This window comes from Balaenoptera ricei, chromosome 9 (genome assembly GCF_028023285.1).
Source record: "Balaenoptera ricei isolate mBalRic1 chromosome 9, mBalRic1.hap2, whole genome shotgun sequence".
Lineage (NCBI taxonomy): Eukaryota > Metazoa > Chordata > Mammalia > Artiodactyla > Balaenopteridae > Balaenoptera > Balaenoptera ricei.
The window spans coordinates 101498987-101516152 of NC_082647.1; the positions used below are offsets into that span (position 1 = coordinate 101498987).

Consider the following 17166-nt stretch of genomic DNA (forward strand, 5'->3'; position numbering starts at 1 on the left):
AACCATAGGATCTCAGATGGCGATCTAAATTTTTTATGTCAAATTTCAGCCATTTCCTATAACAAAACTCTTCTAGTTATTGCTTAGGAAATGTATTAGGGATAGGAACACATTCAAAAAGCAAAAAAGTAAAACCCATAAAAGGAAATATAAAAGATCTAATTGAAGAAATTTATAAGTATACCTTAGAGATATTGCAGGTTTGGTTGTAGACTACCACAATAAAGCAAATATCAAAATAAAGTGAGTCACACAAATTTTTGGTGTCCCAGTGCATATAAAGTTATGTTTACACTATACTGTAGTCTATTAGGTGTGCAATAACATTATGTGTGTATACCCTAATTTTAAAATACTGTATTGCTAAAAATACTATCCATCATTTGAGCCTTTGGCAAGTTGTAGTCTTTTGGCTGATGGAGGGTTTGAAATACTGTGAGAATTACCAGAATGTGACACAGAGACACAAAGTGAGTAAATGCTGTTGGAAAAATGGCACCAATAGACTTTCTGACGCATGGTTACCACAAACCTGAAGTTTGTAAAAAAAAAAAAAAAAAAAATCTACAAAGCACGATAAAATGAGGTATGCCTGTATAAAACCAAAGGAAGTATAAAAATGGAAATATTAAGCTTTGTAAAGATAGCAATCCTTTCTAAACTGATAAATTCAGAGCAGCAGTGGAATCCCAACAGGATTCTCTTACTTTTGGAGTGTGACAGTATTGATTCTACAATTCATCTGTAAGGAAATACTGAAAAGAATGATTAGCGGAATGAATAGATAGAGGGGTTTGTCCTGTAAGTCTTATAAAAAATGTAAAGGTATCATATGATATTGACACCAGAGTAGATAAATCAGTAAATCAAAATAGATTCTCAAAACAGACCTCAGATATTTAGGGATTTAGCATATGATGCATTTCAAAATGTCTTCAGTAAATGATTTGGGAATAGCTAATTGACCATCAGGCACTGATTTTGCCAATATGCAATTATCAATTGCTGTCATGTCTGCTTCCCTAATTTCTAAAACTTTTCCTTGTCTTAGAATGTCTATTTCACCCTGTATGCTGCTACCAATTAGATAACTTTCCCATTCAACTATCTTCCCAGAACACATAAAATAATTAAAACTCTTTAGCTAAGAGGTAATGAAACTGATTTTTATTATAAGGCTATTAATGAGCCAGGTGCTAGCTCATTTAATTTCACAGGTCCAAAGTAAAATTAATCCCCATTTTACAAAAGAGCAACAGATTCTAAGCAGTGCAATTTCACCAATATCACAGACAGGATTCAGTTCTAAAGTTTGTTTTCAAAGTCTGTCTTCATTATAGTTAGGCAGACTGCCTCTTGAAACTGTGTTGTATGGCCCCTGTCTAATGCTTCCAACTAAACCTCCCTTAGCCCTAAATTCCACCTATACTGATTTCCTTAGTCTTCCTCCCACAAATGTTTATACTTTGCTACTTCCATGACTTTGCCTATGCACTAATCTTTGCCAGTAACATAGTTCTCTTATTCCCTTTCCCACTTGTCGATTGTTTACTTATCCTTTGAGTTGTAGGCAAAATTCTGCACCTCTTCTCTAACTTGAGTACGTTTTCTTGTATTTCTGTAGTTGAAAGTATCCTTCATTTTCTTTATTCCATTATATTTTATACTTCTGTTATGGTGCACATCAATCTGCCAGGGATTGATTATATTCATCTAGTTACTTGGGTATATTATGTAGTATACAAAAGTGAGAGAGTGGTTCTCTTACTGTAATTTAGTAAGAGAAAGACATGTAAACAACTAAAATATAAAGCAGGATGAAATAGTGTCAAAAGAAACAAGGAGCATGCAAAAAGTGACCATTGTGGACAGTGAGGATACAGAAAACATTGTTGAGTAGATTACTTTTGATCTGCATCTTCAGGAATGACAAGGATTGAGCTAGGTAGAATCTAGGAAGAAGGAACATGAGCAGAGACGTGGAGGAGTGGTTGGTCTGTGGAGAGAGATGAATTGGGAGATGAGACTAGGAAGCCAGTCTGGGACCAGATCATAGAGAGCCACGCTCCTGAGCTTGGTCTTCTTCGCTCCTTTTCAGGAGCTTGTGAGAATGAGATTGTAAAGAAGAAGAGACAGGCATGTACGAAGAGTAAGATCTTAAAGCCTTTTAAAAAGCTTGGATTTAAAAAAATCCTAAAATGTATTGAAACAAAATACAATTTCAGTGACACAGCTTAAAAAATGAGAGGTTGCCTTGTGCAAATGTGTTTCTGACATAGTGTTCTTAAGCTCCACTAAAGGATGTCTGGCAAGTTTAGTTGTCACTTGCTTATGTACATTGGTGCATGTATTTATATTTATGTATATATGGAATATTTTTACTTTTAGTCAGTGATGCATGGACCTTTTCTTTTTCTATGTGAAGACTAGCTGATAATTTTATATACAATGTACATTTATTCTTGAGATTCAGTATATTCAAGTTAAGCATATTTAACCAATTTTTCATCTACATATTACCAAATCATTAGCTTTAAATGTTTACCAGCTAGAGCTATCTATTTGTTATAGCATTTCTTCAGTTTACCATAACAAGGACTTACTAATTAATATAAAAATAATGAGGGATTTCAAGATATAGATAGAGAGTAAAGCAGTTAAAATTTCTAAATACCTTGAAATCAGAGGCACTACTGAAACTGAAGAACTTCTGTGTTTCAGGAATGTGACTTTTAGGGTCCTCTGTTGATCAAATTCAGCAGCAGTCTACAGTTCAGTTAGCTTCTTCGGTGTAGGAAATCTTTTCTGCTATTATTGCAAACTTCATTATATTCATAAGAGGTGATGATTAGGTACCTATAAAACCAGAGAAAGACATATACTAAACTCTAGTTCCTCAGTTTATTGGCATGAAAATTTTAAATTTTGGTTCAAAATATGCTCAACATATTTTGAGTGTTGCCTGTGTTTTTAAGATTTGATTTTGCAGATATGAAGGTTTTCTTTCTAGGAATTGGAATGTTTGGAGTGTTAGAAGCATTCACTGAAAATAAATTGAATTCTTAAAACAAGTAATTGATTTGGGATGACTAAAATATTTAATGAAACTATTATGCATTGTATCAGGACTTCAACATTTGTATATTTAAAAATGAGTTGATGTTTTGTATAGCAGTTGTATGTATGATTTTTTTCTGTGTAGTTTATATTGATGTACTTCTTTTTGTGTGTTGTTCAGCCGTATATGTGGAAGTCCATGTCCTGCAGTGTGGCCTGATGTAATCAAACTACCATATTTCAACACCATGAAACCAAAGAAGCAATATCGTCGAAAGTTAAGAGAAGAATTTGTTTTGTAAGAAGGGGATGCTTAAACATCCATATTGCGTTGATTTTTTTTTTAAGTTATTTCTTGAGAATTCTAAATGTCACTGTAGCCTCTGTTGACCTAAGGTCGACCTATCACAATTCTTCTATGTCATTTAATTTTGAGTTCCCTTTGCTACATGCAAATTACCATTTCACCATCATTATGAAATCAGTGCTTTGGAGTTTACCTGAAAAGTTAAATAATACCATTTAAAATTTTAATGAAACAGCTTACAAGATACTTGAACTGAGTGTTTTACTTTGTTGTAGGAAACTATTCCGTTAAGTTTTTAATTTATGTTAAGACAGCAAATTGCCCATAGAGCAGTAAAATATACTATTGTTTGCCAATTTTCAAATTATTTAGAATAATAATTATAAAATTATGTAAAAATAAATATTTCTTTAAAGGAATGTTTGGAACTTACTGGAATGAAGTATCACAAACATGTTATAAAATGCTAATACTTAAAATAAGCTCCTAAAGAAACATTAAGCTTGAGTCGAAGAACATGCGTGACTTTTGTAATCCTCTCATGCCAGTATTCCTGCAGCTGCACTAGACTTATTTGATTACATGCTCGCCTTGGATCCTAGTAAGCGCTGCACTGCAGAGCAGGCTCTTCAGTGTGAGTTCCTGCGGGATGTGGAACCCTCAAAAATGCCTCCACCGGAGTAAGTGACTTCTTACTATATGCAGAGTCTGGACAATATTAGTAACATCAGTATATAGCTGTCAGAAGCTATTCCATGATTAGTTAAGTCAAAAGAAAGAATAAATCAAAAGGAACAGAATAGCAATAGTGTACATAATTTGCACATCTAGAATGCAGAGCCTTGCTTTATGTTCAGCTAACCATAGGACTAGCAAAAGCGGCCTTCCTCTAGTTAATTTTATTAATATGTTTCCACCCTAAAAAAAATGTCATTGCTGCTGCTACTGTAGTACTGTTTCTGCCAACACTAGTTGCTTAGCTAAAATTTTGAGTGCTATGCTAAGCACTTCTCATGTATTACATTAATCTTTGTAATCTTAACAGGTGAGCAGTAGTATCACCATTTTACAGAGAAGGAAGCAGGCCCAGAGAGGTTAAGAAACTTGCCCAAGAATACAAATCTAGTAAAGGGTGAAGCCAGCTCTCAAATTCAAGTTAGTTCTATAACAAAAAAGAGGGTCTGAAATACTCCTTAGCAGACTCTACAGTAGGAAATTCTTGTCATTGAATAAAAATATTCGTGTCAAAAGCCTGTATGGAATGAGTCTACTGTCTGATGGCGGGGGGTGGGTGTCGGGAGGCGGGGAACGCACAGAGTCTGGGCGTCAGAATGGCTGGGTTCTTGCACCTTCACTCCCTTGTGGCTCCTGTAATTTCTCTAGGATTGATTTGGGGAAGGGGACAGAGCAGTCCATTTGGTTCTCCTTCATAGGTTCTAGAAAGTTTGTAGAGATTTTCTTAGTGATTTTAAAAATGATGATGAGTGTCACAAAAACAAGCCTGTCCCTATAATAATAAAATGTGTCCACGTAGTAACAATTAGCATCTTGTGAAGGAACAGACGTGGGATTTGGAGTTCAAATCCTGGCTCTTCCACTTAATTGGTTAGATTGGTCTTATTATAGTTCTATGAGACCATCATATTTGGCTTTAGTTTTTACTGAATTGTATGTGAATAGCCTTTGTGGGATGATTTGGAAGGCAAAAAGGATCTATCATCTGACATGTTGAGGGACCTGAATCATTCACTGTTGAATTGTTTCATGGATTTTTTTGCTTATCAGTATATATCAGCAGTCTTGAAACTTTGGCTTTAGTACCCCTTTAAAGAATTTTTTTAAACTTTTGATTTGGAAAAATTTCAACTCTATACAGAAAAATAGGAAGAATATTACAATGAGCAGTCATATACTCTTCATCTAGATTCAACACTTAAATGTGTCCAAATTTTAGTTATCACTCCATATCTTTTTTTCCTGAACTATCTGCATATTATATTGTGGGAATGATATTTCACTTATAAATAATTCACCATGTTATCTATAAGAACTGGGACTTTATTCTGTATAACTACAATATCATTATAAAGCATAAGAAATTTAACATTGTGTTAGCTAATAGTTTATATTCAGATTTCTCTAGTTGGCACAATAGTTTCCTTTGTAGTCTGTTTTTCTGTTTGTTTTGTCTTGGTTTTGGTTTTGGTTTTTTCGGATGAAGAATTTATTCCAAGCTCACACATTTCATTTAGTTGTTATGTCTCTTCAGTCTCTGGGGAAGACTTCTTACAACATTGACATTTTGAAGAGCTAGCTGTTTTGTAAAGCATTCTACAGTCTGGCTTTAACTACTTCCTCATCATTAGTAATTAGTGTTTTTTTGTTTTTTTGGCAAGAATGCTACCTAGGGTAGTGAAATGTGCTTCCTGCTGTATCACATCAAGAGGAATATAATGTCATTTTTCTCCCATTATTGGTAGTACTAAATTGATATCTTGGTTTAAGTGGTCCACATGAAAGAATTCTGGTAAAACTGTACTGAACACATTTTAAATAGACATCTAAATTTTTAAAATCAAGGGTTCAAATAGTTGCAAAAGGTATAATTTTCAGTGTATAAGTGTAGACACTTTAAAATAGAGCAGTTACATCATCTTGTAAATGTATTTAGTGGAATCAAAATATCTTAGCATTTGATATTCATCAACATTCACTCAGAAAATGTATGAACAAACTGTTCAACAATAGGACATTGTTGGGTTTGTGTGTGTGTGTGTGTATGTGTGTGAACTTACATTGCTTCTGCACGTTTTTATTGTAGCATATATTTATGCTTGAAAGTATTTTATTGATTACCCTATAGTACTTCTTTAAAACAAATACATGTATATAAATGGAAATTTAATTTAAAAATTTCCTCTGACTACAAAGCTCTTTTTTTCTTGATTAAATTATTGCATGTATTAGTAGTGCGTATTTCAGTTAAAAAAAAAAAAGAAAAAATTAGTAAATTTTGTTGGAGATGCAACCTTAATGAAATTGCGCTGAGATTTTTTTTCCTCAAGTAATTTGCATATCTATTAATTAATATTACTTATTCTAGAGTGAGATATAGTTCCACATTAATTGTAATTTAAAAATTTTTGCAAGTGCTCTTTTAAATAAGCATTTGAGACTGGATGGAGTTTTGTCATAGTTAAATCACTGAGTTCTTTGAACTTCTTCTACATTATGTCCCAAAAATCACAGTGCTCTGTCATCAAAAATTATTTTAATGACCTTTCAGATGTCAACTTAAGATTCTTTCTCTAATTTTCTTGACAGTAAAGAATTGGAAACCACATGACTTGCCAAAAGATTTCTTATCCAGTCATTAATCATTTATTTTTTTTCAAATTTTAAGAAAATAAACCGAAGAGGATTTACCAATATTTATTACATGACTTCTTCTTATACTTGTTGCTTTTTCTTTTATTCACATTTTCTTAATCCAGTATACTTAGAAGAGGTTAGGAAGTCAACATGTAATTTCAGTGCTACTTAAGCAATCCATTTGCTAAATTGTGTTTCTTATTACATTTTAAAAATATATGCTTTTGTCAAAATCTTGGAACTGTAGATGTATCCCATTCAATTTATGGAAAATGTTTGCCACATAATAGGAAATTCTGTTCATATTGTCAAACACATCACCTAAATTCACTTAACTTCTATCAGAACACACCCAACTGCACTTCTGCATTAAAAATAAATATGTTAGTACACATTTTGGTAAACATTCTGTAAACCAGCAATAAATTATAGTACATCTTTGTTAAGTACATCACTAAAGCAATCAGGTTGTGAAATTATAGTGATATTGATGTGATATTTAAATAAAAAATTACATAAACAATATAACATCTCATTATTATTTTATCATGTAATGGGTAGTTAAAATGATAAAATGTGAAGGTAAGGGCTATGAAGAAAGGCATTGGTATTCCTTTGGGAAATAGCTATGTGTATTAAACTCGTTATCAGTTTTTTTTTAGGAATAAGCAAATGAGTGGGGGATAATAAAAAAAAAAACCCTCCATTAATTTTATTAGATGTCCTGTCACACTTTTTTAATGTACTTAATGAAAAGAGTATGTATTGCTAAGAAGTGAATTAGGCCAGCAGCTTGTCTGTAATTTTATTTTTTCTTAACAGCATCAAACAATTCATAAGATAAATATGATCAACGTAATTGGAATAAATATTTCATGATATGATATGATAAAAAAATACTTTTAAACTACCTTGCTGAATGATAAAACATGAATACAATGCTTACTATGTGAGAGGCACTGTCCAAGCGCTTACATATGTTAACATATATTACCTGTACTCCACAAGGTAGATTGTCTTGTTAACCCCACTTTTAAAGATAAGCAAACTGAGGCACAGAGGTCAAGTTACTTGCCTATGAGACACAATAAGTAAGTGGCTGAGCCGGTATTTGAACCTTTAGAAAAGAACACATTAAAAATTTGGTTGTCCTGGAAACATTCCTGGTACATCTAATAGTCAACATCACTAGCCTATCTATCCTGTGTAGCTATTTGTTGGGTAATGTTTATCTTTCCTACTGTTGAGATCATCCATAAAGAATCTCTTACGTTTTAATTGTGGGAGGGAACAAAAGCCCTTTTTAGTGGATTTCTTTGCTTTATTCTCATGGGACTCTCCCACAAGAGCAATGCATTCCTTGAACATCAGGATGGAAAAAAATGAAATCACTCTAGTCCCCCCACTCTGCAGTACTGCAGTATGTCTGAATTCAGAATAACCCCAACAGAGGCTAAGGTTACACATCTTGTAATACACACACACACACACACACACACACACAGAGAGAGAGAGAAAGGAAAAGTCTTTGGCAGGTTTTTGATGCCTTAAAGCTTCCCAATATCAATATTTCAAATTGTCCCTTTGTTTGTTACTCCAGGAGGTTTTTACACGCTGAGGCAATGCACCATAGTAAGATGGCTGAGAGGTATGCCTTTGTTTTGTTTTTGGACCTCAGGTGCATACATAGACTTGGTTTAATCATAATCCTTGTGTCACTCATCATTAGTCCATGCATGGCTCTCTTTTTTTCTTTTAGTTACTTAATTTAATTAGTTATTTTAAATGATGTTAATAAGCAGCCATGAACTTACCAAATAAAAGCTAGAATCTTGACAATAACCTACTTTACTCATATCATACCCTCTCTGCCCACGACCTATCCCCCTTGCCTTCCTCCACCTGAGGTAACCATCATCCCTGTTTTCTTTTGTATATACTTTTTGTTGCCATCTATATGTACTCATAAAAAGTTACATTTTACAATTTTAGTTGCTTTTAATTTTATGAAAGAGTGTCATGCTGTTTGTAATCTGTTGGGAATGACTTTTTTTTTTCCACTTAATATTATATTATATTGCTAAGATTTGACCATATTGTTGCATATGCCTTTATTTTATAACATGAGATAAGACTAATTGTGAAAGAAGACGTGTGAAAGAACTTTCTGAACATGCAGGCCCTTCTCAAAGATCAATTTTAGGAAAGAGGACATATGGATATGGAATTTCTTTTAGAACCATTCCAGGTATACTCCCTCAGAAAGTCTTCATGTATCCCTAGAGGTAAACGTATCCAGGTTGAAGACCAGGTTGGGGCTGCTTAAGGGAATTTATAGATATTCTGGGCAAGTTTATTAACCTTTCCAAGCCTCAATTTTCTTATCTTTAAAATAGATATCATAGTAACTTCCCACTGGATTTTTTTTATTAGGGTAAGAAGAAAATATTTATAAATCAAATATTTGTCTTTCTTTAAACAAAAGTTATTCTGCAGTGTTTCAATTTTGTGAAATTACACGAGGTAGAATTGTTTCCGAATTATGGATAACTCTGATAGTTGCTAGTTATTCAGAACTCTCGATGACTGATGTCCCTGGATTACAGTCTGTTTTTGAAACTCCTCTGTAGCATCAGATTAATTCTAGAGCATTTGATTATAGAAGCAAATAAGAGGGTCTCAAAAAGTAAAAAGCTTGTACTAGAAGGTTTTTCGCAAATTTATGTCCTAGCCTTTGCTACTTTTTAATTCCGTGTCTAGTTTCTGCAAGTGGCATATTTTTCACCTTTTTTTTCCCATGTTCTATTCAATGTATGTTGTACTATGATAAGAATTGGCTTTAAAAGATTGCACCAAGGATAATAGTAACCTATTTTTGTGAACATATATTCTTCATTCATAGTTTTAATAAGTTATTATTCATTGATTATCCAGAAGCCACAGAAAAATAGTTTGTCTGTATAGGTGAAGCCCTGAAGGAGGGGGACATTAAGGGGGGGACATTAAGGGTGATTTGTGTTGGAGGAGTTTACAAAGCCTTTGTGTGAAATCTTCAAGAATAACTTGCGGGGGAGCGGGGGTGGCAGCTTTGGGGCTATGTAGTAAATATTATCGTTTTGTTGTTGTTGTTGTTAAGAAATGCCATTGACAAACAGTTTAATACTTTTTTTTCAGCCTTCCTTTATGGCAAGATTGTCATGAGTTATGGAGTAAAAAGCGAAGAAGACAGAAGCAGATGGGCATGACTGATGATGTTTCCACAATTAAAGCCCCCAGAAAGGACTTGTCTCTGGGCATGGATGACAGCAGAACTAACACGCCTCAGGGTGTGCTGCCGTCTTCACAACTGAAATCTCAGGGCAACTCGAATGTAGCACCTGGTCAGTAATACTTCCATGGGTTGATTTTCTTCACATTGTTTTGTGGCTGGCGTTAATTATATTGCTGTAGTGTTAAAGCACTTGTGGCTAAAAGTTGAACACTGAATTCAACATTTCCTTGTTATTTGATTGTGCCAGTACAGATGTTTCACTGCTACTGGCACCACAATATTAAGCAATCTCAAGGTAAGATTAATTTATAAAGAAGGCATCAAATTACATATGATTAGTGATGGGTCAGGTTTCTCTGTCTTCTTTTTTTCTCTAGTGCAAGAGTCAGTAGGTCTTTTACTGACACTATTCTGTGAGGCTCAGCGTTCAATGTCTGTGGATGCTTTTCAGGAGTAAGAAGAAAGATATAAAACAGCCAGGAATCAGAGTAGAAGCTCTTTCATACTGTTTGTAATGTCCTCAGGTCACTTTTAATATATTTCCCAATATATTATAGAATCTCAGACTGGAATCTGATATTGTGCCAAAAGTGACTTGAAGTATGATAAAGAAGGTATTTTGGGGAAAGTTAAATTTCTTCGTCTGACTCAATCTGTTATAAGCGTAAGCTTCTTCACGAGGAACCAACCTCTTCAATGTTGTCAGAAGTGCTGTTAAATTCATTCTCTCATTTAGTTAACGACTTTCAAAAAAATTGAATCCACTCCCTCATTTTGCCTCAAGAATCCAGAAAGCATTCAGCTTTAATTTTTTTATGAAGACAGAGATGATAAGAAATAAATACATGTATGTGTGGAGGTGGTGTTTTATTAAACATGAAAAATAGCCCAGCACTTATTAAGAGATGAGTAAGTATTGACTGATCAGTTAGTTGATTAAAACAGATCTATGGATCAGATTGAACTTTTGGTGGTTAAATATAAATATAGAGTAGATTAGCTGAGAAAGCTTGAGAAAGATTACCTTAATGCTTTCCCATGTAGTCTACAAGCTTAGACTTGACCTTGGTCAGACTACATTAAAGTGCTAATACATGTTACTTTAAAAACCAAAATTAATTGTTATTTGTTGTTCAGAAGTATTCTTCAGAGTTTCTTGAAATAGTGAATTCCCCTTGTACATGAAAATATTTGATGTATATATAGCTTAGGAGAAAACACATTTATTTGTTGTACAAAGTGAGGGCTGTCTATATCAAGTTCAGTATTATTTCTCTTCATGGTAAAAATATGTAAAATTTGGAGAAAGACAGAAGCAACAAGAAGTTTTCTTGGTTTGTGTTTATGTCACCTGTTTTATATACCATCTACTACTGAAAAAGGATTTGAGATGGTTGTAACAGGAAATTTGGATGGTGGTCACTTGTCCTAGGCAACAGTTGTCATATTCCTTAATAAGACTACCAGGTGTTTATTTCTGCTTCTCTTCATGGAACTGATGTCCTTATTCCACTAGGAAGCCTAGTGGAATAGAGGTAGTTATTTCACTCTATTTTAGCTGATAAAAAATGAATTCTGGGCTCATTTTGTTATTGTTTCTTAGCTTTGCATATTTACAACTCTGTTAATTTTAGAATTTCATTTTATCCCTCCCTCCCTCCTTCCCTCCTTCCCTTCTCTTTTCAAACTGTCACTATTAAGGAGGGTTCTAGTTTTTTGAAATAGGAATGAATCCTCTTTGCTCCATTTTCTACATCATCAATAAGTGCCATGAAATAAAAATGCCCCTTCTGTGTAGATGAGACACCACAGTTAAAGTGTACTTCTCTGAGCTCACATGGAGACTACCTCTGTTAATAGAGAAATGAAAGGGAAAATGAGGAAAACTGGCGCTTGGGGTGTAGCAGACAAGCATGGGTCCTTATTAATACCTGCGGATCACAAGAAGAACTTGCAAGAGTTTGTTTTGAATTATTCTAAAAATGTTAAGAAGTAATAAAAAGTATCTCAAAATATATAAAGAGAGAATATATTAAAAAAGCATTAATCATCACTTTTTCATCTTGGAGTACTATTAGTCTGTCATCTGTGGTTATGGAAATTGCTTATCAGTATCTGTATTATCACTTAGCATATATATTATGGTATTACGTACATTTGAGCCTTGTTGTTACCTATGACTCAGATAAACTTGCACAAGAACGTATGTAAACCATCTAAACTGTCTAAACTGAGTCTAAACTGTCTAAACAAGTCTAAACTGAATATTAGAAAAAGAAAAACAACTGTTTTAGTGGTCATGAATTAATGCCAACTTATATGTACATGATAAGCATGCTTCTGTAGGAGTTCCTAATTTACCAAGAGTGCTTAACTTAAAAAAAAAGCAGTTTGAATGAAAGACATTATATCAGACAGTCTACACAATCCCAGTTTGAATTTACTGCAAAGATAAGGTTAGGTTTTTAGAAAATAAGTGTTATTTTATATAAGCAGTACAGGGAGTGGTTAAGAGTTCAGACTCTGGGGACTTCCCTGGTGACGCAGTGGTTAAGAATCCGCCTGCCAATGCAGGGGACAAGGGTTCAATCCCTGGTCTGAGAAGATCCCACATGCTGTGGAGCACCTAAGCCCGTGCACCACAACTACTGAGCCTGCACTCTAGAGCCCACGAGCCACAGCTACTGTAGCCTGCGCGCCTAGAGCCCATGCTCCGCAACAAGAGAAGCCACCGCAGTGAGAAGCCCGCACAACTAGAGAAAGCCCATGCACAGCAGCGAAGACCCCAAACAGCCAAAAATAAAAAAATAAAATAAATAAATTTATTAAAAAAAAAAAAAGAGTTCAGACTTTGGAATCAGAATACCTGGGTTCAAATCTCAACTCTGCCACTTACAGAGTTTGTGACCTTGAGCAAGTTATTTTATTTTATTTTATTTTATTTTATTTATTTATTTTTTAAAGGGGAAGAGGAGGAAATGAGGAGTCTTTTTTTTTTTTTTATTGATTGATTGATTGATTGCTATGTTGGGTCTTCGTTTCTGTGCGTGGGCTTTCTCTAGTTGCGGCAAGCGGGGGCCACTCTTCATCGCGGTGCGCGGGACTCTCACTATCGCGCCCTCTCTTGTTGGGAGCACAGGCTCCAGACGCGCAGGCTCAGTAGTTGTGGCTCACGGGCCTAGTTGTTGAGCAAGTTATTTAGTCACTCTGGATGTCAGTTTCTTCAGTAAAAAAATGGGGCCAATAATAAAGCATGCCTTATAAGGTTGTTTTGAGGAATAAAGGATGTAAAATGCTCAGAATGGAACCTAAAATTGTAGTCGTTGCCATCCTCATCATCATCCAGTGCCCGTTCTCAGGTGCTGTTTCCTGGTCATGTCTATAGTATGGGGTTCTAATGGTGGTCTTGGTTTTCCTTTCGAAGTATTTACCCTTCAAGATAATTTATTCAAAAGGGACTGCAGTTCTTTTTCTTTTTTGTTTTAATTTATGTGCCGTTACATCTTAAATGTACATGAAATTGAACTAGAAAGAGATTCCCTTTTCACAGTATTTCTCAAACACTGTCCCACGAATGTACATTTTAATAGGGTAATACAGAGCCATTCTGTGGGGTGGGGAGAGCTGTGAATCATGGCAATTCTAATTAATACACATTTTGTCTTTAGTAAAAACAGGCCCTGGACAGCAGTTAAACCACAGTGAATTGGCAATCCTACTAAACCTACTACAATCTAAAACAAGTGTTAGTGTGGCTGATTTTGTCCCAGTGTTGAACATTAAGGTAAACTCTGAGACTCAACAGCAGCTAAATAAAATAAACCTTCCTGCTGGAATTTTGGCAACAGGTGAAAAACAGACAGATCCATCAACACCACAACAGGAGTCTTCGAAACCGCTGGGAGGAATTCAGCCTTCTTCCCAGAACGTCCAGCCTAAAGTGGAGACTGACGCGGCCCAGGCTGCTGTGCAGAGTGCGTTTGCGGTTCTGTTGACTCAGTTAATAAAGGCCCAGCAGTCAAAGCAGAAAGACGTGCTACTGGAAGAGCGGGAAAATGGATCGGGACATGAAGCGTCTTTACAGCTCAGGCCGCCTCCGGAACCTAGCACTCCGGTGTCAGGTGAGTGTGCAGATAGCAGACCACTAACACGGCTGCATTCACACCGTTTCCTTGCTGTTGATGATTAGCTATAATGCGTAGTGTTTAGTAGCTTTGCTAGGAGATGTCCTGAAAATTCTCAGGTCACTGGTTATAGGTTGGTTTCTTAGTCTGTGTACTCCTAGGAGTTGATTCTTTAACGAATTATCTGTGGGTGATAGAACTCATTATGAATGCTATCAGCGTTTCTCACGTGAACCTGTGGTTAAGAAATAATCTTTCACTCCAGTTACAGCAGGATGATTGACCAAGGCAGAAACCTTATGTATACAGTAGCTTTTGTTCTTCAGGCGGTAAATAGGTACATGTGAGATGCCTTTGAAAAGTCAAATACAACAAAATTTTTCTGTCACCATAGACTCAAATGGTAGCAGGCGATATTTTAATACTTATATATACCTTTTTCATTTGACTTTTGGGTTGTTTTTGTTTGTTTGGTTGGTTGGGTTTTTTTGTTTGTTTGTTTTGTGTGTGTGTGTGTCTGTGTGTTTGCCAGAGATATAACTTCTAATGCTCTTTAGAAAACATTAACTATTTTGAAGTTTTTGTTTTCCATGGTAACTTTTGACTCTCTTTTTTTGCCTTGTTTCACTTAGGGCAAGATGACCTCATCCAGCACCAAGACTTGAGGATATTGGAGCTCACGCCAGAACCAGATCGGCCTCGTATTCTGCCTCCTGATCAGCGACCTCCTGAACCACCTGAACCACCACCAGTCACTGAAGAAGATCTAGATTATCGGACAGAAAACCAGCACGTACCCACCACTAGTTCTTCGTTAACTGACCCTCATGCCGGAGTGAAAGCAGCCCTGTTACAGCTCCTTGCTCAGCATCAGCCCCAGGATGATCCCAAAAGAGAAGGTGGTATTGACTACCAAGCAGGAGACACTTACGTCCCCCCTTCAGACTACAAGGACAACTTTGGGTCCTCTTCTTTCTCTTCTGCTCCTTACGTTAGCAGTGATGGTCTCGGAGGCGCCTCTGCTCCACCACTGGAACGACGTAGCTTCATTGGAAACTCAGATATTCAGCCCTTGGATAACTACAGTACTACTTCATCTCATTCTGGTGGCCCACCTCAGCCTTCTGCCTTTTCCGAGTCATTTCCCAGTTCAGTAGCTGGATATGGAGACATTTACCTCAATACAGGTCCCATGTTGTTTAGTGGAGACAAGGACCATAGATTTGAATATAGCCATGGCCCCATTGCAGTCCTGGCAAACAGCAGTGACCCTTCCACAGGGCCAGAGAGTACTCATCCTTTGCCAGCAAAGATGCACAACTATAACTATGGTGGTAACTTACAGGAAAACCCAGGTGGCCCTGGCCTCATGCATGGACAGACCTGGACTTCTCCTGCCCAAGGACCTGGGTATTCACAAGGATACAGGGGACACATTAGCACATCAACTGGCAGAGGTCGAGGCAGAGGGTTACCATACTGAGTATCTGTTTTTCCTCAGGCACATCGTTTTTATCTGGAAAGACTTTTCTAGCTGCAGTTTAAGGCAGCGATCCAAGAGACTTGAATAATATTAATTCAACAACAGCTTTATTTTTATGTGGAAAAGGGTCTTGCATACAATAGTTTAAAAAAAAAAAAGACAAAAAAAACACCTTTGCTTAAATTCATGCTGTTCTAAAAAACTAGATCTATTGATTGTACATCTTCACAAATTCTAGTTAACAATTTTATTTTGTATTCTTGCAGTTTTAAGTGGATGCTAATCTTAGGGACATAAAAGTCTTTTATGGCCCTCTTGCAGATCTTCTGAACTATGCACATTTGTGCTTTTTTGTAAGTTTGGACCAACTTTTATGTAACAAACAACCAACCCCTCCCCCCTCCAGTTTTACAACAATCAGAAAGGGCACTGATTTATTTGGTATTTTTCTTTTTACAAAGCTACCTTTAGTCAAAGGTCACTGTCAGTCTTTGCACCTGCTTTCAGTGTTATTGTGAAAGGTGTACTTTGTGCTCATTTCAGAAAATAAAACACAACCTTTCTCTTGATGCAACAGTTTTATAAAAAAAAAAAATGGTCAACGTTATTTTTGTTTTATTTTGCAGATTATCATAGCCTAGCAAAATGCATTCAAATGAAATAGTGGGTTTTATATGAAAAATATGGGTGGGGTGGGGAGGGTAAGTAAGTGCCTTAACAGGTAAGCTTAAGGTCTGAGAAAGTAGTTAACCTTTACACCCATTTGTCTTCTAAAGGGAATCAATGCATTGTATTGAAGAGGCAGGGAGCTCTCCAGTGTCTAGGGGCTGCCTGCTCCGTTCCTGTTAGGTCCATTCCCTCTGCCTATCACACTTTCTCCTTTTCTTTGGGCTGTGTTACCTTCCACTACCACCTTCTCCTGATAGGGGAGTGAGAGCAAAGAAAGGGAGTCCAACTCCCAACAGCACCTTTTGTTACTTCTGAGAAAAAGTTCCGAAAAGTTGTGTCATTTAAACGGTTGAAAATAATAGCTAAATGAGAATTGTAGAGTACCATTTTCTTTCAGGCTGCCACATTGTTCCTGTTTCCTTTTGCCATGCATAATTGGAGGGCAGTAGCATAGAAGCAAGGCTTAATAACAGAATTGGCATAATTCTGTTAAAGTTCATGGGGGGAGGGATGGCGAACACCATATTTTAAGTTATACAGTTGCCATTTTAAGACAAAGTTAACTGTTCATTTTACTCGTTAACTAGAAACATTGCTTAGGTTGAATTTACCGAAGTAAAAAGAAAAAGTAGTGCAAAAAAAACCCTCTTATTCTCTCACTTTCTGCGAGGTTTACTACAACTTCTTCTGCCACACCTAGAGTAACTTTATTTTAGTTCATTTTAGAATGATGGATAACCCTTATTTCAACTGTAATGGTGTCAAGTTTAACTAACTTCTTGTGTGCATTCAAACACACATACCATTATAATAATCCTAGAAAGGAACCAAAGGTAAATAACCAGTGTTGCCATTAGCACTAAATGGCAAAACAGACTCTGGA

The 17166-nt window shown here is 35.8% G+C and overlaps 1 protein-coding gene across 4 annotated transcripts in view; it reads left to right on the forward strand.

Moving 5' to 3' along the window:
• Positions 1-16183, forward strand: part of CDK13 (cyclin dependent kinase 13) — a 112054-nt gene extending 95871 nt beyond the window's left edge. For 2 of the 4 annotated variants that reach the window (XM_059934208.1, XM_059934209.1), the window contains exons 10-14: positions 3239-3355; positions 3913-4044; positions 9911-10116; positions 13676-14128; positions 14764-16183. In XM_059934208.1, coding sequence (XP_059790191.1) covers positions 3239-3355; positions 3913-4044; positions 9911-10116; positions 13676-14128; positions 14764-15614 — 1759 coding nt within the window. In that variant the 3' untranslated portion in view covers positions 15615-16183. The remainder of the gene's footprint in view (positions 1-3238; positions 3356-3912; positions 4045-9910; positions 10117-13675; positions 14129-14763) is intronic. The other 2 variants (XM_059934210.1, XM_059934211.1) reach the window with 1 other exon arrangement.
• Positions 16184-17166: the final 983 nt, after the last annotated feature.